Raw genomic sequence first — 20,922 nt, forward strand, 5'->3', positions numbered from 1 at the left:
TACACGAGCAAAGGAGCAGCTCATCCACAGACTACACTCGGACGGGGAGGGCTCAGCAAAGGGTCAAGACATCTGCCTCTCCCCTTGGGTTTGGGGTGTGGTAGAATATTCTGTACCAGCCACTTTCCACTTGCGCCTACTTTTCTCAGTGAACAAACGTGCGCACAGGAGAAAGTGCATCCCCTGGTTCAGGGCCGGGGCCTTTGTGGACCTCTGTCCTTGCTGTACTTTCGGAGCAAATATTCCCTTGTAGCTAATTACCAGCTGGTTAGTTGATAGCAGGGAGATGGGAACAGGTCAGTTGATCTTGGGGGGAGACACTGCCGGCCGGGGGGTTTTGTGCATTCAGTAATCACAGAGACCCCAGCTGCTTAGAGTTACCCCGAGGGTTCTGAGGCAAGGAGGTGCAAGTGACCATTCAGAAAGGGAAGCCCCTGAGACAGTAATGGGGCTGCAGTGCTGAAGCACAAGAGAACTCAAACCCAGCGCATTGAGCCAAGCACTGTTTGATGAGCCACGATAATACCGTGCCAGGGGACATCCTCTCTGACTCTGGCGTTTTCATACACACTGGGGAAAATGGAGACGATTAAAGTCAGTTCTATCCCGGAATGAAGCTCGCTGGTGTGAGAAGGGGGGCTGTCTTAGGAAGGTTGGAAGAGACCTATGGAGACCACCTAGATCAGCACTTGCACTCTACAGATGAGGGTCCGGGGAGGCAAAGTCACATAGGCCCAAAGATTTAGAACGACAGAATTTAGAGGCCAGCTGATCCACTGTTTTACAGATAAACAAAAGAAAGACCCTGTTTCAATGATGTAAGATCACACTAAATAAAACCTACAGGATTTGAATGCAGGTTCTTCGGCTCCATATCCAGTTTTCTTTTCCTTTGCTCTAATGTCATGATCTTGGACTCCTCACTTCTTCATCCCACCCAGCCCCATCCACTCCTATTTAATTACACAGAGTATATCTAAATATATTGTATATGTAACCTATACATATATTTTATACTCCTTTATTTCTAAACAATTAAAAAAAAGAAGTTAATTTCTATTTGGCTTAAGAGTTCCTAAAGCTTCATGTAGTTGGGAAGAAGCAATAGAAAAGCATGAGACCTGTGGATCCTTGATCTGAAGAGGAATCCCAGCTCTGACTTTTAATATCTCTGTGACTCTGAGCAGGTTCCTTCTCCTCTATGGAGCCTCAGTTTCCTCATCTGTAAAATGAAAGGTCTGGACCAGATAATTTTTGATATCCCTTCCAACAGCAGGCATTTATGAAATACTCTGGGGCAGGCAGGCACTGTGTTCCAAATCCCATGATCCCTCAGATTTGTGTTCTTGGATGAGGAAAAAGATTTCTGACAAGCTCATGTTTCATTTATAAAAACTGCCCGGTGTTTCTAATACAACTGACTTATAGGCTTTCTAAATCCCAACAGGAAAAAGGTCTGTAAGTCTTTTGTCTGGCCCTCTGTCGGGCCTGGTCTGGAAATGGGTGACTCCGCACCTTAATCCCTGCATTAATGAGTGTGACCAGTAGCTATTGTAGAGATGACAGACAGGACGGAGACAGGGGCTTTAGCTGACATGAGCAGCCTGCGGCATCAGCCCGTTCGTTCACAGAATTCTAGCATCTCAGATTGGAGGGACAGACCCCAGAGATAGTTCCCTGTCTGAGCAAGGACCTTCCTCGAAGGCACGCCAGACAAAGAGTCTTTGAGCCCTCGTTTCATGACTTCTAGAAAGGAGAACTTCCCTTCTTCTAGAGGCAGCTAATCCCACTTAGGATAGCTTTATATTCCTCATATGCCTCTTTTCAGTTTTTACCCATTACTGCAAATTCTGCCCTCAAGGAGAACACGCTAATTTTGTTACATAACTACAGTCCTTAAATTTTTCTGAGTCCTGGGGATCTCTCCTTTGGTCCATTATCTCCATCTGATACACATCCTTCAAGAGAATTGTCAAAATCTCTCTGCCCCCTTTTGACAGTAAATGCTCCCCTTCCTGCATCTGATCCTGGTATCAGAGCATGATCTCGAGCCATTATTGTACATGTTTCCCACTGGAACCCTCCATTTTTATCGATGTCCTTCCTAAAGTGTGAACTCTAGAACTTGATTCCACATTGCAGAGAGTCTGCCCTGGTACAGCGCACCGGGACCCCCTAACAATGGTGATCACGACTCTCTTAATGCAACCTAACACAGCATACTCACACACCTTGGTGAGCATCTCATGCTGTTGATTTACCTTCCACTTGTAGCCACTAACTCCCCTAGACCGACTGGCAGCTTGCCACACTTCTTCTGTTTTTTGAAATCAAGCAGAAAACTTGACATTTCACCTTATTAAATATCATCTTATTGGAATCATTCATTCATTCAATAAATATTTGAGTGCTTATTCTGTGCAAAGGACCACATTAGTCAGGACTCTCACATTTCCCAAGTAAATTCATCTCTTGAAACAAGAGAATGTTGGGGGACAGTCCAGTTTTTTATTTGGACTCCATCCACTGTATCTTGTTTCCCCCCAATTTTGAGGGTGGCTGGGGTTATGATTTCAGTGTGTTCCTCTTGGGTTATGATTTCAGTTTTTCCCCCTGTTCTAAACAGGGGAACAAACCTCCCAGGAGGTAGGGAAGTGCTAGAAAAAGGTTCACATTCATTCAATGAGCTCTCCCTCTGACGTGATATTTTCCAGAATAAAAGGATATGACATTCTATTTTGTAGTTATTTTCTGATTGGAAATAGGGTACTCTTTATACATGAGCAATCCTCCTCATCTTCAGGATGAATTCAGTTTCAATGAACAAATTTCAAAGGTTCAGTAGAATATTTTTTGGGGCCAAACCTGTGATTTTATTGGTAGGGGGATTCCTGGTATAGAAACTGTCTTTACTGCCATAAATCAACAACTCACCTCTAACATAGAACCCCACAAAGACTTGCATTTATTATAAGTTTTGCTTGGAAGCTAACCACGTGATCACAGATTCTCAGAATCCCAGAAACAGAGAAGTGTTAAATTTTAAGGGACCTTAGTGGTCATACGTGGTCATATGTAAAAGGAATTCCAACCTCACACACTCCACAAGTGGTCAGAAAATAACTGAAAACCTTTAGGAAAAGGGAACCCCAACCTCTCAAAGCATCTCAGTCTGGGATAAATGTAATTGTTAGGAAGATTTTTGCTTGAAATCAAGACTAAATTTAGGAGGGGGAAAATCCCAGCTGTCCTAATATGGTTGGAAGAGAACCTCGATCAGCACCCACACTCTGCAGATGAGGGTCCAGGAAAGGAAAGTCACATAAGTGATAATGAAATAAAAACAAAGTGGAGAACCATTGATTGGCCATGGCTAAAGAAAATGTGGTATAGAAACACAATGGAACACTATTGTAACTTAAGAAGAGAAGGAGAGGACCAATTCAGAGAAGTGGGGGAAGACTTAGGAAACATGAGAAGATACAGAAGGAAGAATGACATACACAATGACTAAAATGCTATAAAAGAAAAGAACAACAAAATAGAGTCAAATGTAGAATAACTGTAATAATCTTGGTCCCAGAGAGAGGAGACAAACCTCAGTAGACAGATGGGGAGGGGAAACATCAGTGTGGAATTTTGTTAGATGGGTGAATTTGTTGGGCTGGTCATTGTTTCCCTCCCTTTTTGTTATAAGTGAAGGTTCACAGATCGGGGTAGGTATATCCAAAAGTGAAAAATACACTTAGGAGGGATATGTGACCATGTGCCTGTCCTCCTGAGGACAAAGTGGTACCTATTCAAAACTGGCTCTTTTGGATGAGGAGACAATCAAAGGTTTCTTTTCCCCCCTCCCGAGGCAAAGCAAAGTAGGATTTGATACGCAGCCGCGGCGACTGGGAATAAGAAGGAAACGAATCCATGAGTCTTTAATAGTCATATATTTTGGAAAGCAGTTAAAAAACACTCAAAAATACCATCTAAGGTCACAGTCACTTATACAGATTTTAATCTTATATTGCTTGGCCATTTTTACATATAAATTATTGCTCACTAGCTTTCATAAATATGCAACACTACCATATGTACAGAGCCCACAAGCAGGGGAGAGGAAGGGGAACACTGTCACTAAGGATTCTGGTAAATCAACAAACTGTTTCATATCTACCAGTGCTTCGGAGAGTGGATAACTACTGACTGTAGTCCCTGAGAAGTTCGGTAGACATCCCTGATTGCGGGGTTTCTATCTTTTTATTGTTAATGCAAGTCAACAGTGTTAATAGCAGTCCCAATTAAAGATAACCCCAAGGCAAGATTTCTTGCTTGGGGTCATGGATTTCATCTTGGTACAACAACAGTGTCATCCCAATACAATAAATAGACTATGCAAATAAATAATACTCTGCTAAAAAAAAAAAAAGGTTAAGTATATACAGCTTGGTTTTGAACAGTTTTTTTTTTTCTTGATTTTTTTGGCAATTTTTTAAACTTTTTTTTTTTGGCCACTGGTTTTAAGCACACTGCTCACTGACTAAATGTGAGCTGAAATTCTAAGGACATGTTGTAAAAGCATCTAAAGTTGTTATAACAAACCCCTCTCAGATAATGGCACAGGAACTTGGGTGTTCTTAGCCTTTTATTTTGAATCACTTTGGCCAATCATTTTCTCCTTTCTCTCTCTCTCTCTCTCTCTCTCTCTCTCTCTCTCTCTCTCTCTCTCTCTTTCACTCTCTCTCTCTCTCTCTTTCACTCTCTCTCTCTCTCTCTCTCTCTCTCTCTCTCTGTCTCTCTCTCTTTCTCTCTCTCTCTCTCACACACACACACACACACACACACACACTCTATTGTGCAATTTCAAAAGACCAAGATTTCAATTTATAACATCTGGTGACAATCGAAATGCGCGCTGATGGATGGACACTTCCCACATCTGGTGATCTGGGCAGAAACTCTGAGCAATCTCAGCCCTCCTTCCACGCACCTTTCAGTTTTTTTTTTTTTTTAACAAAACCATCAGTACAAGATGGCTGCTCTTTTCCCTCTGGACTTGAATGTGGCTTTTCCTGCTTAAGCTACAATGGAGAAAATGGTATCCCTTTGAGTCCAGTTTTCAGGGAAAAGACTCAAAATAACCACTGTGTGACATTTAGCCTTGAAAATCTGGTCCTAAAAGTCATCTCTCGAAGGGCTTGGTGACTACAGTATGGCAAGTAACAGCTGAGTCTTCAGTCTGCCTGTGAAGAGAAGGAAGTGCTTGCATGTTGCTTATTCACGGGGGTCCGTGCTCAGCGTCCTGGGCCAGACTCCCTCCTGACACAGCCCGATTTATTGGCAAGCCGGGTATCCAGAGACACACTTGTAGAAGTTCTACCCTGATAGGGAGGGTCCACTGGGAAAGGCCCAAGTTCGAGCTGGTAAAGATCCCCAGAGAATTTCTGAGTCAGGGATGATTTCATGAAACTGCAGAAGAGATCCCAGAATCTCAGATCCTGGTCACAATTCCCACCGGGTTCTGGAATCCCTCCAATAGCAGATGGCCATCTGCTTGTTACTTGAAGGCTCCTTAATGGCTGCGAACTAGGACTCTGGAGCAACCCCTTTCCCTGGAATTGAAGAACTTTACAAGGCTGGTTCAACACCTTCATTTTAGAAGTAAGGGAGCCAAGACCCAGAGAGAGAATATGACTTGCTCAGAATGGGAAACTGGGGGCTGTTGGGTGGCTCAAATTATTAGAAAGTTCTGGGATATCGAGCTGGACCTCCATTTTTGTTCTTGGGATGTAGCTATTATCCAAGAAGCTCTGTGAACCTATTGATCTTTTTAGTCTGTTCAGTCCCTTAAGTAAGAGTTAGATATTAGAAAAGGGTCTGGAGGATAAAGGTGAGAAATACCTTATTGTCTTTGTGTTGGGTCACTCCCAGTTGACCTAGAGGAGGGCCTGGACAAAGTAAAGGATGCCGGGGATTGGTTCTCTTCCCGAGCAAATTGCCTCTTCCCATTGACTACATCCTTTTCCCCTCACAGTACGATGACATGCTCAGAAAAGGCATTTCAATAAGACCTCAACACGGCTGGAGCTGGCCATGGTGCCATACCTCAGGGGCCATTGGCCCTCAGGGCTGTGGCTCAGAATTCTCCAGAAAGACTCTTCACTAAAGGAAGGGTTATGGCTGAAAGAGAGGAAATCTATACTTTTAATTAGCAAAATGTAGAGTTTTAGGGTTAAAAAACCTGGCTTGCTTCGCTCATCTTCCAAATGCGAGTTAGTCATATTTGCCGCTTTTTTCCCCGATCATAAAAATTCAAACAAAGTTGCCTAAGGTAAGCCATACTTCCCAGAAAAAAAAATAGAGGAAGTGTTGACTCACCAAGATCATTTTTCTTGAGGCTGTGCTATGAGATGGCTCTGTCCTGGTCCCACTGTATCCCTCAAGCAGCCCCCTACTCACAAGCACCCTGTTCAGACTTTGTGAGGAGTGGGTCGCCGTGGCCTCCCATCTCTGGCCCTGAATGGTTTCAGACCAAGATGAAACAAATCCGTTCTCTTAAAGGCCTACCAATATTTCCCCCCCATATGTAGGTGCGTGGATTTCTCTCTCTCATATACTTTCTATAAAATACATGTTATATAAAGTATTCTATATTATTCATATATACCCACGTGTGTATTTGTACAAGTGTCTGTGTATTTTTGTGTACAGTCACAGACAGACATGTATTTGCTGAGCCCCAGGAAACAGGGCTCTAATAATGTTATTGAAAATATTTCATTTATTTCTGACAATGAAGATGACTAAGATTTTAATGAATTGAAACCAAAGTGTTGCTTGAGGGCACGCAGATTGAGGAGGAAGGTAGTTTGAAAACCTTATTAAGGACGGAGACACAAATAGACAAAGGATTTGTGATCTCAGCATAGAGCTTTCCCAGGATGGAAATGCCCTCCAAAGATATACATTGCAATCCATCTCTATAGATAAGGCCCAGGGAATTGCCTCAGGCACATACAGGCTAATGACTTGTCCAAAGAACCAAAATGGCAGGATTTGAACCCAGCATTGTGTTCACTAAAATGGAAATGGAACTAATAATACATAAATTTGTGCCCTTTGCAAACCTGCCATAGGAATCATAGAAAGTGAAAATGAGTTGGAATTGATTAAAATCAAGATGAATGAGAGAGAGAAGTCCTGCTCAGACCTGGAGTTTGGGCCAAATGGTCCTCAATGGCCTTTCCCATTTGGAGATGGTGTTTTCACTATCTTGGGGAAGTGATGATAATTCAGCTAAACACGAGGGAGCGTGTTCATTTCACTGAAAATTTAAATTTGTTTTCACGTGCTGAAATCATAGCAACCCTCCCATTGAGAAGAGCTCACCTTCCATCTATCTCCTCTCGTCTGTCCCCATACTGTTCTGGGTGGGAACAGTAAAGTTCCATATTGCAGGCAGGGAAATTATTCCCAGGTCCCAGAGTGTGCAAATGACAGTGGCTGGGACGAGAATTCAGCCCTTTTTAATTCCTAGGTGGCTGGTGCCTTTCAAAGACCTCACAAGAAATCACGCAAGAGTGGGTCAGGTTTCAGTTAGATGTGTGGAAAAAAAATCCTCAGAAATTATACTAAGTGCAGGTTTTTTAAGGCAGTCATTAACAATGCTGCCCTTATGGGAGATGCAATTTGGCATAATTTGCCTAATTGGCCCAAATAATTTTCATTAAATTAGCCAGCTGTGCAGAAAATAATTTCATTCCTAAGTGTGGATCTTTACACAATCGTGGCTTAAAAAAAAAAAAAAGTGGAGCTCTGGAAAATGCAAGCTTCAGAACGTAAGCAGAAAAGGTGGGGATGACTCTTCCTACGTTTGTGTTAACATTTACGTGTATCCTCCCGTGTGGTTTCATTGCTATTCTCTTGGAGAAACCACAACTAAGTAGGAAAAGGGACAAATGATGGGACTTTTTTCAAGGTCTTAGAAAAAAGTAAATTTTCTTGGCCAGGCCAGCGTGAGGACTCCAGGCAACAATGCAGATTTCCTTCTCATCTTCACCCAGGAAGGGAAGGGATTTGCTCAGGGTCCCAACACTGGGATGCGTCGATGATGGGGCTCGAGCCCAGGTCCTTGAGGTGGGGCCTCTGGGTCTGACCCAGGGCTGCCTCTCACTCAGTGCAGTGGGATCTGCTGAGAAGTAGATTCCAAGGGATCTGGGAAATCCCTTCCCTCTCTGGGTCCCGGGCTTTCTGCTTGAAATGATTTGTCCTAACAGGACGTGACACGGCATGGCAAATGATGCTATTAACTCTGGCACCCAAATTAAAGTGAGAAGAAGACAGGGGTCCTGCCGGCTGCTGCTTCCCCTTCCTCTCCAGCTCCAGCTGTCCGGGGAGAGCCCGGCGCCCCCTCCCATCCAAAGGCTGGCACCTTCTCACGCTGCCCGGCGTCGCCCACAGGCGCCTCGGGAGTGACTGATAAAACTCAGCGAATCCGTTTTCAGGAGGAAAGCCACATGCTTGGCATCGACATTCCCGTAACCCAGAGTGCCCAGGGTCCGCCCGCCCGGCTGGCGCGGTGCTCACGCCCGCGGCTCGATCCGGTGGGAAAGCTCAAACAGCACCTGCTGGTTGTCGATGACGTGCAGGTGATGCACGTAGGATCTGAGCTCCTGGTGCTCCTTGGGAGACACTTCACCTCCTGATGCCGAAGGAAAAGAAAGAAAGAATGATCAGTATTCCTGGAGCTTCGGAAACCTCTGGGCGAGGGGTGACTTTGGAGCTCAATCCCTCCAATCCTCTCATTCCACGTAAAAGGAAACTGGGGCAGATGCAGGGAGGGCGACTTTCCCAGCATCACCCGACCTATAAATGTCTAAGGCAGCATTTGAACTTGGGTTTTCCTGCCTCCAAGTCCTGCACTGGGTTTGCTCTCTCCCCTATGCCTAAGCCCAGGCTGCCCATGTACATATTCATTCTCACATATGTAGATAGTATTGTTGCTGTAATATATTTATTATTATAATATATAATAATATATTTATTATTCTTAATAGATCTTATATCAATATCTTATTTGTATACCATGCAGTGATTATGTTAATAATCTATAAAAAGTATATAATTATATGTATTATATACATATATTATGTCACTATCTCGATATGGAGATGTCCATGGTCCTGGTCTGGCCTCTGAACACTTACAATGAGGAAGATGGGATTGAGTGGGAGGAGGGAGAAGCTTAGGTTTGAGGAGTGAGTATTGCCCCTCCAGAAAAGGAAAGCCAGCATGAGCTATCTGGGTGAGGCTTTGGCCAGTTGGTATCTGGAAATCATCATCATCATCATCATCATCATCATCATTATTATTATTATTATTGAATGCTAGTCCCATTCTGTTGGTGTAAATAATCTCATTTGATGAAAGAAGTGTTGTAAGAGTGATATTAGGGAGGAAACAATTTGGGGCTGGAGTTCACAAATGCCTTCTAATTCTTGTCTTTGTTGGGAACAAAACTTCATGGGAACAACAACAAAAAGGACTAATAGAATGAAAACGATTCACAGTCCCTCCTGTTTTGACAATAACAAATAGTGAAATTACTGTCAAATGAAGCAAACGTCTGGATCGAGTTTGTAGATTTTCTTCATAGACTCAAAGGAAGGAAATACGACACTAAAAAGAGAATTTCATTATTATTTCCTAACCCTCGGAGACATCCGAGGCTGGTGTGCTGCATTTATAAGTGGGGGCTTCTGGCCAACCATGTATCATGTTTAATTTCCTTCTGCCTTTTTTTCCCATAATCCCTTTAGTCAGATTCAAATAGCCAAAGAGAAAAAAAAAATCTCTGTTGTTAAAGACTAAATAACTAAGCCTAATAGAAAAGGAGCCTGCCTATCATATGCTAATAAATATTCAGTAAATTTGCTTCACATCCACATGAATTTAGCTGGGGGCGGGGGAGCCCCTTTCCTTTGGGAATATTTGCATGAGCTGCTTCTAAAATGTCAATTTCAGAGTAGAACCAAGCGTTACCGTGGCGATTACATTCATGTAATCCAGGCCACTCGATTGTCTGATAAAACGCTGGTGAAAAACACGGAATTATAATGGCAATAATTACCACAAAACCAAATTTGATATTCTGAATGCTAATGTTAGCTCTTGGAGGGGGGCTATTATTTTAGTTTGGTCTCTGAATCCCCAAGTACCCGGCGCATTATCTGACACAGAGCGGATGCTCCATGTGAAACGTACCCGCTCGCGCGCGTGCACTTGCACACACACACACTACATATGTAAATAATCACAATAGCATTAGAGATGGAAGAGATAGGCGAGACCATCCAGCCAGGGCTTCGTAAGAGAAGGTCTGCGCCTTCGGCGGTTTTTGATTACTGTTTTGATACATGTATTTCAATAGAATTGACTTCCTTGGTAATCCTACGTATTTTATTTGGTGGATCTTAAAGCCATGCTCTTCACAAAGGTCCGTGGGTTTCATCAGTTGGTTAAAAAAATAAAGGTTAAAAACCCACGAGCTATTAAATCCCTATTTTGCACACGAGGACAATGAAGAGCTCAGTGAGCTCTTTGAGGAGCCATCCAGCGGCAGACATGGACTAAGGTCCTTTGTGTGGCTTAGAAAGGGCAAGGGAATTGCCCAGAGTCACACAGGTACTGAGGGACGGGTCTGGAAGCAGAGCCAGCGATCCCACCTTCAGCTTCTTTGGCAATATCAGCCCCACATAAACCAAGCAGGATGAGGGGAGGGGAACGAGGAAGAGGATCTATGTTTCTCTCTCTCTATAACTACACACACGTGCAAACACACACACATATCTACATACGTAAACACACAGTGTATGTCATACACACACATATCAGAAGGACTCCGGCCACACTGCTGGGAAGCAGCTGGGGGGATCAAGCTCAGATTCTCCCACCTCCAAGCCCAATAGCCTCTCTGTCAGGATTTCTAAGAGTGAGTCTGAAGGAAGCAATGTATTCGAGGAGGGAGGACAGTTCAGCAAAATATGTCGCCGTGAGAAAAGACTCGACATTTTGCTTTTTTGGTTGTTTTTCAGTTACTTCCTCGTGGGAGTCTAAGCTCCCACAGCACAGTTTACCACCCAGGGTACTTTCTTTCACTAATCCTTTGGTATTTTAATGGGTCCATAATCTCATCCATGGAGACACATATTCCCTCAGGACCTTCCACCTGTTCTCCTTAGCTTTTCTCGTTCATGGCTCTCTGTAAACCTTAAAGGGTCTCCCCAGGATGCAATTAGCACAGTGCCTGGCACACAGAAATCACTTAATGAATGATTGTTGCCAGCCCGAGTGGTTGGCTAGTGGCTTGTCTCTCTCGGTGGTTACTACTGCTGTCCATCTGTCATTCACACATTTGCTCCACGACAGTGCCATCTCCTCTTCCCATCATGCAAGGCTCTGAGGATGTTTTTCTGCCTCTTTTGCATGTAAGTTGTTGCTAATGTATGTTCACCCACCCCATCCTATACATCTCTCCGGTGCCCTTGGGATCATTTGCAAATTGGATTCTGGGGAGATCATACTATTTCTTGAATCTCATGTAGCATTAGAAGGAAAAATGATATTTAAAAAAAACTCATGGGGTTCTGGGTCAGAAAACAGCTTTGGATCATTCACTGGAAGTGCTGCCCATTGTCTCCGATGCACTCCAGCCCATTCACTTTGCCTTACTTAATTCTGGGGCCAGTAGAACGGTTCTGTCGGTGTTTGTTTTGTTTTTATGCACCGATGGGCTGCCATTCTGCCAGCAGCCAAACACAGTAGGCTGTCAATTCACCTGCGTCCCGGAATCTGAGTCTGGACATGCTTTTACTGATTAGAATCGACCAGCCAGGAAGAATGAGAAATGGGCAGAAGGGCAAGAGGAAATAGAGCCAGGTGAGTGCCCCACCCCCTCTTCCTACCTCACAATGTCTGAATGGGACCAAGCTCCACATCATCACCAGATACACATGCCATGCCCTCACCTAGAACCCCGGACAACACACTGCTTTCACTGCCAGCTAGGACTGGGATCACTCACCAAACTGATTATTCCGGCAGTGCCTCAGGGACCGGACGGTATCTGCAATCATGTGCTGAGGAAACAAAGGAAAATCGTGTCAGCGAAGGTCCAGATACTCAGGCTAATCCAGCAAGCATCGGTTACATAGCCGGCCCTGGCCTGGTAGCAGGGAGCAAGTGACCAACCTAAACCACCCAGGCGAGGTAAAATTCCACCAGTGGAAAGGAGAGAGCTACAGAGGGCACGAAGCATCGAGGGGCACCTGAGCCTCCTCCTCGTGCCACGGGAACAGCTTCCTGGCTCACAACTGCCCCTCCCTCAGTTTTAGAGAATCCTAGGATCTCAGCGATGAAAAGCATCAGAACCTATCTCCCTCCAGCACCAGCCAGTCAGCCCAGAGTTACCAGAAGAACCCTCCAAAGCCACTTTCTTCACATGACCCTTCTTAGGAGACTATAGGGCTCCCTACTGTCTTGTGAATCTGATATTAACTCCCGAACTGACAACTCCTTTTCCATTTTTTCTCAGTTTTTTTTCTCTCGAGTGCAGAACTGTGGATCCAGAAAATTGTCAATTCAAAGGCCTTCCTGCAAAGGCAGGGGGATGGACAAAACAAAGTTGTGTTTTTACAGGTAGACTCATAAAATGCCATCACGATAACAGAAAGAGTAATAGGAAAATATCTAGAAGATCACAGGCTATAAATTCCAAGAAAGGAACCAGGAATCAAAATCCCCGTGGCACTTGTTAGCTGGCAAGCACCACAAACCAGAGCTTTATATGCAAAGAAGCAAATTTAACTTCCTAAGCATAATTGAGACTTAATGCAATGAGACCCATAATTGTAATAGGGTCTGGAAATGATAGCTAATTCATAAGAAACACAGTGGTAAAAGTTCATGGTCAACGGAGCAAGAAATATCTTATGAAGATATAATCAGGTGTAGAAATCTAGGAAACACGGGACTAAATAAAGCGTAAGGGAAAGCTTTTGGATTAAAAAGCAGTGGAGATAAACAGAAACAAGACTGTAAACAGAATGTGCTACAGACCACCTGGACAGAAAGCAGAAATAGATGAGCAGGTATGACATAATAGTGACACATGACTTTAATTACCCAGACATACACGTCCTGGAGTACTTACTTTCTGACAAAAGCAGAGTGGGAAATTGTTTCTTGCTTTGCCCTACTGGCTATTTCATCCTTTAAAAGGTTGAAGAAACAAAAAGGGAAAATCTTATAGAATATTTCTCATTACTAAGGAGAACTGGTTGGTAGGAGTGGAGATGGGAATCATTGTTTTCATTATTTTAGTTATTTTAATTATACATGTTTTTATTCGTTTCTTACTCATCAAAGATGAAAAGTCTCAAAGAAGGAGAGCCCAACCATAGTTTATATTGTACTTCTAAAGGAAGTTAGACCCGACTCCTATCTGTGAATATATTTTTCAATTTTTCTTCCTTCAACTGAATGGTTTTCCCAAGCAAGGTTTCCTTTTTTTTTTTTTTTTTTTTTTTTTTTTTTAAGCTATGGCGCCAGGCTGATGACTATCTTGAACTACCGTATGGCACAGCACTGTCTGAGGTGCTGAAATCTGAATCTAGATTTCTATCTTGAGGTTCCCTCAAGAAGTAGGGTAGAGAAGGAGAAGATATGAGGAAAGATGATGCTTTGAATATTGGGGAATGAGGAGGAAATGGAAAAAGAAAGCCTTATTCTACTTTCATTATCTAATAAGTTCAGTTCTAATTTTAGACATAAAGGATGCTGACATAATACCAAATGGAGTAGAGGGGTCCCTGGCGCAAAGAGAAAACTAGCTGGCCAATCCTGAGAGTTGCGAGGCATCTGAATTCAGGTGCTGGCTTATGTGATTCTGGCTGCTAGGCGGCATTAGAACGGACCTGCAGAATTATGGGTGTATGTGTTACCTTCAAGCTGGAGCAAAAAGTCATAACTGGAAAGTAAGCACGAATAAATTCAATTGTGAAGATCCTTTCTGTCTTTTTTTGGGGAGTGATGTTAACTCAAGACCCCATAGCCGGCTGAGACCTGCCATGGCCTTAAAATACTGTCTGAAGGCAGGGCTTTTTGAAGTTAAAGTCACTCATAACTTTGAAATCCCTGCACATTGTCCTTTACTCGTGGCAGCAATGACTACAATAAATGGAAGATGATTTCCTCGCAATAAGCAGGGAGTTTGAGTTAGTGGGTGCAATACTCACATAGAGCTCAGCAAGGAAGGGGCAGTTTGTCTCTGCTTCCCGAGTCAGGGAATAATGATTTCACGAAGGGGAAAGAAGACAAGATGAGCAAGGATTGGAAGGAAAAGGAGGATGAGGAAAATAGAGAAGAGGGTCAGCTCGGGAGAAAGATTTTACTTCCCCCCGCTTGGTAGGATTTTGCTTTTCCAAATACATGTAAAGATGGTTATCTTTTATGATTTTTTGACTTCCATCTTTCCCTACTCCCTTCCTCCCAAGACAGCAAGCAATCTGAGGTAGGTTTTACATATATAATCGTATTAAACATTTCATATTAGTCATGTGGTGAAAGAAGAATGAGAAGGGAAAACCCACGAAGAAGAAAAAAACAAAAAAGTGAAAAATCTGCATTCGGACTTCCTTAATTTTTTTTTCTCTGAACATGGATAGTATTCTCCACTAGCATTGTCTTAGATGCTGAGAAAAGCAAAGTCTATCAAAGTTCATCGTCACATAATGTTGCGGTTGTGCAAGACGAGAGAAGAAGTTTAAAGGTCTCTGTTTGCCATGTAGAGCGTTAATAAGAGATTTTTTTTGTTTTCAAACTCATTGGGATAACTCTTTAAAAATATTTTTAATTTTTGGAGACCTGGTCTAAACAAATCAACTTCTCAGAAATTTAAGGCAGGCACGACTATTGTAAAATGTTGAACAGTCGCTTTAGAATATAAGCTGCTGAGTAAGAGCCTGCTTGCATTGGCTAAGTGAAATTTATGATGGAGTTTTGCAAGTGTTTCTCCGTGCTCCTTAGAGCGTCCCAGGACTCCACAGAGAATCCACGTGCGCAGGTCTGACACTCACTCATCTGAAAGAGTGAAAGCATAATTTTGTGTTTGAAATGCCTCCTGGTAGCCTGGTTTTTATGACACCCTGTTGATCGTACCTATGATTTAGCTGAGGCGAAGGCTGAGTTACTAATGTAATGCCTAATTATCGCATTATACCACTGGGAAAATATATTTGTTTTATGACATGGCTTTCCGAGAGACTTTGTGATAAGCAGAAAACTAAGGCCTGTTTGTGGACCAATACTGGGAGGGATTCAGCCAAGTGGAAAGAGAGTTGGACACAGCTTTGAATTGAGGCTCTGAAGCTTATTACTATGGGGAAGCCACCTGACTCACTCTGCCTCAGTTTCCTCCTTTGTAAAATGGAGATAATAATAACTATGGAGTATGGGGGATAACGGGGCAGGCCCTGGAGTCAGAAGGACCTGAGTCCTCTTTGTGATTGTGGGAAACTCTCTACAGCTATATGTTACAGGTGAGTGGCTGATCTACGCCAGAAGAGGGAGTTTTCATACTGGGAGCTCCTCAAGAAGACATGGACCCCCAAATAGTAAGCATGCTACATTCCTTAGAGAGTAGTGAGGGTAGGCTAATGAGAATCCCCAACCTCTTGGCTATGGATTCACAGTCTCTTTCTGTGTTGTGGATTCCTTTGGCCATCCAGGAAAGCCGATGGGCCCCTTCTCAGAATCCTATTTTTGAATAATTGAAGGAAATGCTACATTTCAGTCAAAAATTGTTGAAAATCTAATGAAGAGGTCATTTTTCCCCTGATTCTCCTGGGGATCCATCATTAAGAACCTTTGCTGTTCAGAAATGAGAGTTGTTATGTAGATGGAACCCTATTAGGCAAATGGCATCCAAACATTTCATATCAAATCTCCCATTTTTCTCTCGAGAAAACAAGAAAAAAGCTTTTGAGAGTCTTGATCTCTTTTTGAAGAAAAAAGAACCTATATCCTGGGTCTTGGAGACACTGATCCTGAGACGATCCTCAGAAATTCCATTACTAAGCCCAGTCTTGCCCGGGTTCCCACCACACCGAGTGCCTGAGACAAAGTTTGAAGCCACATGTTCCTGATCCCAGGGGCAGCGTCCTATCTCCCTTACCAGGCTGGTTCTGTCACCAATACTGGAAGCCCGGACCCTCCTCCTTTTGAGACTTAGAGGATCCCAAGTCACTTTGGGAATTAAGAGAAGGCATTCGCTGTACAGAGCAGGCCATTTCCTGATTTGTTTTAAGAACTAAGGATGGACCTGAGTCCTCTGGAAGACTAATCTCGAAAATACATCACAGGAGATGTGCTGATTTGGTGCTAAAGGACTAAGTTATAGCTCTCATGTCTTACACATAGGAGGTGCTTTACAAATGTGAATTGAATGAATGAATGAATGCAACTCCCCAGCCTTCACTGACAAAGACACAATCCAGTTTCCCCATAAGAGGAAGGGAGAACCTTGGTCCCTTCCTTCCCCTAAGTTCCGCCATAACAGCTGTGCAGAGAATGCTAGTTCTCCCCAGAAAGTGACATGAGATTCCCTTGTGGGAGTTCCAGAACTGCTCTAAGGATCAGTTTAGTTGTTAAGGGTTTGGGAGAAGGAGTACAGGGAGGTTCACAAAGCAGTGAAAATGTATGTTTTTTTATCCCATCTCCCCAAGGATTTACCATTTTATTTCTAGTCCAATTATAACAAAACTAAATCACATTGATTCCATCCTTTACAAATCAAAAGCCACCCTAATGTTACTAGGCTATCGTAGGATAGATCTGAGGCTGAATGTGTTTTTAATCGAATGACCTTTTATGGGCAGCCCAGGAAATCTGGGACCGAGGTCCTGGGAATCACCAGGTACTGAATGAGAAAGAACTCCACAGCCTGAACCCAGGAGCCTAGGAAAGAAAGTAGGAAGGGAAGCTGCCCTGCGCCCCAGAGGGAAAAGGATTTCTGCTTTTGTTTTGGAGACTCACGTACCAGCTTTTCAAAATTGACGAGGTTATCCAAGAAAGTTTTATTTCCTTCATGGATGAATGTCACATCTGAAATTCAAAACAAAAGTACAGACAAGGTTAGAAGGGAGGAAGTAGGAGAACTCTTGGCATAGGAAACTGTCAGAAATGCTCAAGATTTAAGGAGCATGTGCGACACTCTGTCTAGGCAAGGAATTGAGATAATGCTGTATTTCAGTTCAGCAAGGATCTCCTAAGTACCAGCTAAGTGGTGCTGTAGCGTACAGAGTGGTACACCAGGGTCAGAAAGACCTCAATCCAAATTCAGACTCAGATACTTCACAGCTGTGTGACTCTGGACAAGTCATTTAACCCTATTTGCCTCAATGTCCTCATCTGTAAAATGGAGATAATGGCACTTACCTCGAAGGACTGATAAGGGATCAAATGAGATAACAGTTGTAAGGTGCTAGGCACATAGTAAACACTATACAAATATAGCTATTTTCATCAATATTGTGGAGCCAGTGGCATCTGGAACTGAGGTTTGAAAGAAGCTAGAGATTAGCAGAAGCGGAAGGGAGAAAGCAGTGCATTTCCGAAATGGAGCACAGCCAGACCAGGACATGCGGAATGGAAATGGAATGGCCTGTGTGGGTAACGGCAAGAAAGGCAATGGGGTCAAGAAGGATGTAATGCAGAATGAGCTGGAAAGTGGAGAACAAATGGTGATGAAGAACTGGAGATGTCAAGAGTACAAGAGGGGCTGGGGGGGATCTCAGAGAGCCTCTGGTCCAAAATACAGCTGAGCACAAATACCCTCCCCAACACTGCCAGTGAGTGATGACCAGTCTTTATTTGTGGGCCACTGGACAAGGGGAAGCCCCTCTTCTCCATCCCACTTTGAAAAGAATCTTCTGACCTTTCAGCACCTTCTTCTCCTAACTTTACTCTTGCCCTCTAGAGCCAAAATGTCCAAGTCCAATCCTTCTAAATGACGGTCCTCCAAATATTTAAAGATGGTGCTCATGGTCCACTTCCCATCTCCCCACTCTCAGCCTTTTCTTCTCTAGGCTAAACACTCCACTTCCTCTATCTCATCTTCATGTCACCGTAGTTGTGAGCTCTTTACTCTCCTGTGGGTTCTTCTCTAGAAAGTCTTTTGCTTATTAATATAAAATATGGGACTCACAACTATAACTTGATATAGTTCTGAGCCCCCATTTTATCACTCACCTTATTCCTAGAACTGATGCCTCTCAAAGAAGCCTAAGGGCTCACTAGCTTTCTTGGTCACTATTGCACACAGTTGATTCAGTCAGCCTGTGGTGATTGAAAGCTCCTCTCCCCCATTTTTCTAGATAAACTTTAATAATTTTTCTTCATCTCATTAATTTCTTAAATCCAAATCTTATATTTCTCCTCCTCTTGTTATATTCCACTTAAGAATCTAGCCTATGAATTGTACACTGTTTCAGAGTCCGATTCTTTTTGTACAGCAAAATAACAGTTGGGACATGTATACTTATTTTGTATTTAATTTTCACTTTAACATATTTAACATGTATTGGTCAACCTGCCATCTGGGGGAGAGGGTGGGGGGAAGGAGGGGAAAAATTGGAACAAAAAGTTTGGTGATTGTCAATGCTGAAAAATTAGCCATGCACATGTCTTGTAAATAAAAAGCTATAATAATAATAAAAAGAATCTAGCCTATGAAGATCTTCTAGCCTTGTTTGAACCACATGTAAAACTTTTGTCCAAATTTCTGCCTCTATCCAAAAAATGAATGTCAAAGAGTAAAACACAGATCCTTGGGGCGCTCCACGGGAAACCTTCCAGAGTCACATTGAACCATTAAGGGATACTTTTGAGTGGAAGCTGTTCAATTTATTAAGTCTCCACCCAACACTAGGACTAAAAATCCATTCCACCAGCAATAGTGCATACTTGCTATTGATATTTAATGACTGAACTTTATCTAGCTGTCATCATTATTTAATAATCAGTTTAATTTAATAATTAAAGTAATAATCATGTAATAATCAATTAAATTTAATTTAATAATTAAAACAATAATAATTTAATAATCAGTTAAAATTAGAGCTGAATGTATTGTGCTTCTGAGTTTAGGCTTGTGAAGCATTTTGCACATACCATCTCATTTAATCCTCACAGCAACCCTGGGATATAATTAATATTAATTCTCTTTACAGATAAGAAAACTGAGGCTCAGAGAGGTTGTAGCTTGCCCAAGGGTCACATTGTCAGCAAGTGCAGGGGACAGATTTTGATCCGTGATTTATGGGTCCGGATCATCATTTCTACTAACTTTATCTTACAAGAGAACTGAACTCTGAAATTTCTAGTCAGGACAAGAGAGCAGGTCCTTACTCTTCCACGCAGAGATGAAACTGTATCTCCCCCAATAACTGGGTCGGCATTTATTTTCCCTCTTGAAAAAGAGACAATCCCTACGCTGAGAGCAGGCCTTTGGAACCCTCGCCAAGGAGTGAAGGCTCCCCTCTCCTCCAGTGAATGGCGAGCCCCTTGCCCACAAATGAGGGGCTTGGATAAAGGCATCTTGGGCGGGATTGCCCGTCACACGTCTGCTCGTTCCAATCTGCTGAACGCGCCGGTCCCGGCTCCTACCGCGGGTGAAAGACGCTGCACAAAGTCTCATTTAAGGAAGCGTTTGCTCGCCTCATTGTCTCGGAGGGCACTCTATAGACAAAGAGAATTCTCCGGGAAGAGCCCGTTTCCCTTCGTTGTGGCTCATTGGCTTGAGGAGCTGGTACTCCCATAGGAGCAGAGGTGAAAGTGGTACAGAGGGACCTTAGAAACAGTCTGATCTAACCCCCACTTCTTACAGATGGGGAAACTGAGATCTCTGCCAAGTAAGGGGCAGAATCAGGGTTCAAACCCAGTTTGTAATTCCAGATTTGACCCTCCATCTTTGTCCCATCTGGGACCCTAAGTCCCTTTTCAGCAACGGGCCTTCCATCTTTAAACTTCTAGAGGGTTTGCGACCTCATTGTGATCTATGGACTCAAATTATCTCAAAATATGCCTTTATGTGCTGTAGGGAGCGCCATGTTCTAGCAGTAAAAATACTGGTATTTGTCAAATATGAAAATGTGCTTCCTTACTCTCCTTCCTGCATGTACTGCTCCCTCTCATAGGGAGCAGGATGTGCAAGATGAGGCACCTAAAATGAGACTGGGAAAGGAAATGAGAACCATATTACTGAAGGCTTTAAATGTCAGATGAAAATTAATTTTTCTAAAAAAAAAACTTCATAAATCCTAAAGATTTTTGACTAGAAGATAATAACAGGAGCAGGTGGTTCTTTCAGAAATAGCCTGGCAGGTGGGTAGAGAATGAATCGGAGAAGATGCAAGTGCAGGGACCCAAATATGGTCCAGAGGATGAGGGCCTGGGGAAGAGAGCCTGTGAGTGGGGAGGAGAGTTTGGATGGGAGAGATGTCATCGGGGTTAAAAGCAATGGCATGAGGAGTGCAAGGGAAGGGAGGGGGAAAACTTAGGATATATCATCTCCCCCAATAAGATAAGCCCCTCAGTAGAAAAAGTGGACTTTGGAGAAGGGATGGATTTGGGGTATTAAGGTAGATAAGGAGTTCTGTTTTGGACATATTAAGTTTGACATGGCTATGAGACAATCATAATACATAAATAATTATTGAAATCATGTGAGGCAGCATAGAGTAGAAGGCAGCTGGGTGGTTCAGTGGCTAGAGTGGCCTGGAGTTAGGCAGGTCAAATCTGGCTTCAGACCCTTACTAGCTGTGAAATCCTCCACAAGTTACTTAACTCTGTTTACCTCAGTTTCCTCCTCTGTCA

General features: G+C 43.1%; 1 protein-coding gene and 1 long non-coding RNA gene across 2 annotated transcripts in view; one reads left to right on the plus strand and one right to left on the minus strand.

The window, feature by feature from the left end:
- Positions 1-5,018: 5,018 nt before the first annotated feature.
- The window catches only part of RAPGEF5 (Rap guanine nucleotide exchange factor 5), a 228,013-nt gene continuing 212,109 nt past the window's right edge, over positions 5,019-20,922 (minus strand). The window contains exons 24-26 of the mRNA XM_052001415.1: positions 17,087-17,151; positions 12,074-12,128; positions 5,019-8,692 (exon numbers count right to left, since the gene is read on the minus strand). Of these exons, the coding sequence (XP_051857375.1) occupies positions 8,574-8,692; positions 12,074-12,128; positions 17,087-17,151 (239 nt within the window). The 3' untranslated portion in view covers positions 5,019-8,573. The remainder of the gene's footprint in view (positions 8,693-12,073; positions 12,129-17,086; positions 17,152-20,922) is intronic.
- Positions 12,085-14,051, plus strand: LOC127564697 (uncharacterized). The gene is made up of 2 exons (XR_007954338.1): positions 12,085-13,139; positions 13,816-14,051. It is a non-coding gene; the product is annotated as an uncharacterized LOC127564697 (long non-coding RNA).

The sequence above is a fragment of the Antechinus flavipes genome, chromosome 5 (assembly GCF_016432865.1).
Source record: "Antechinus flavipes isolate AdamAnt ecotype Samford, QLD, Australia chromosome 5, AdamAnt_v2, whole genome shotgun sequence".
NCBI classification, from domain to species: Eukaryota; Metazoa; Chordata; class Mammalia; order Dasyuromorphia; family Dasyuridae; genus Antechinus; species Antechinus flavipes.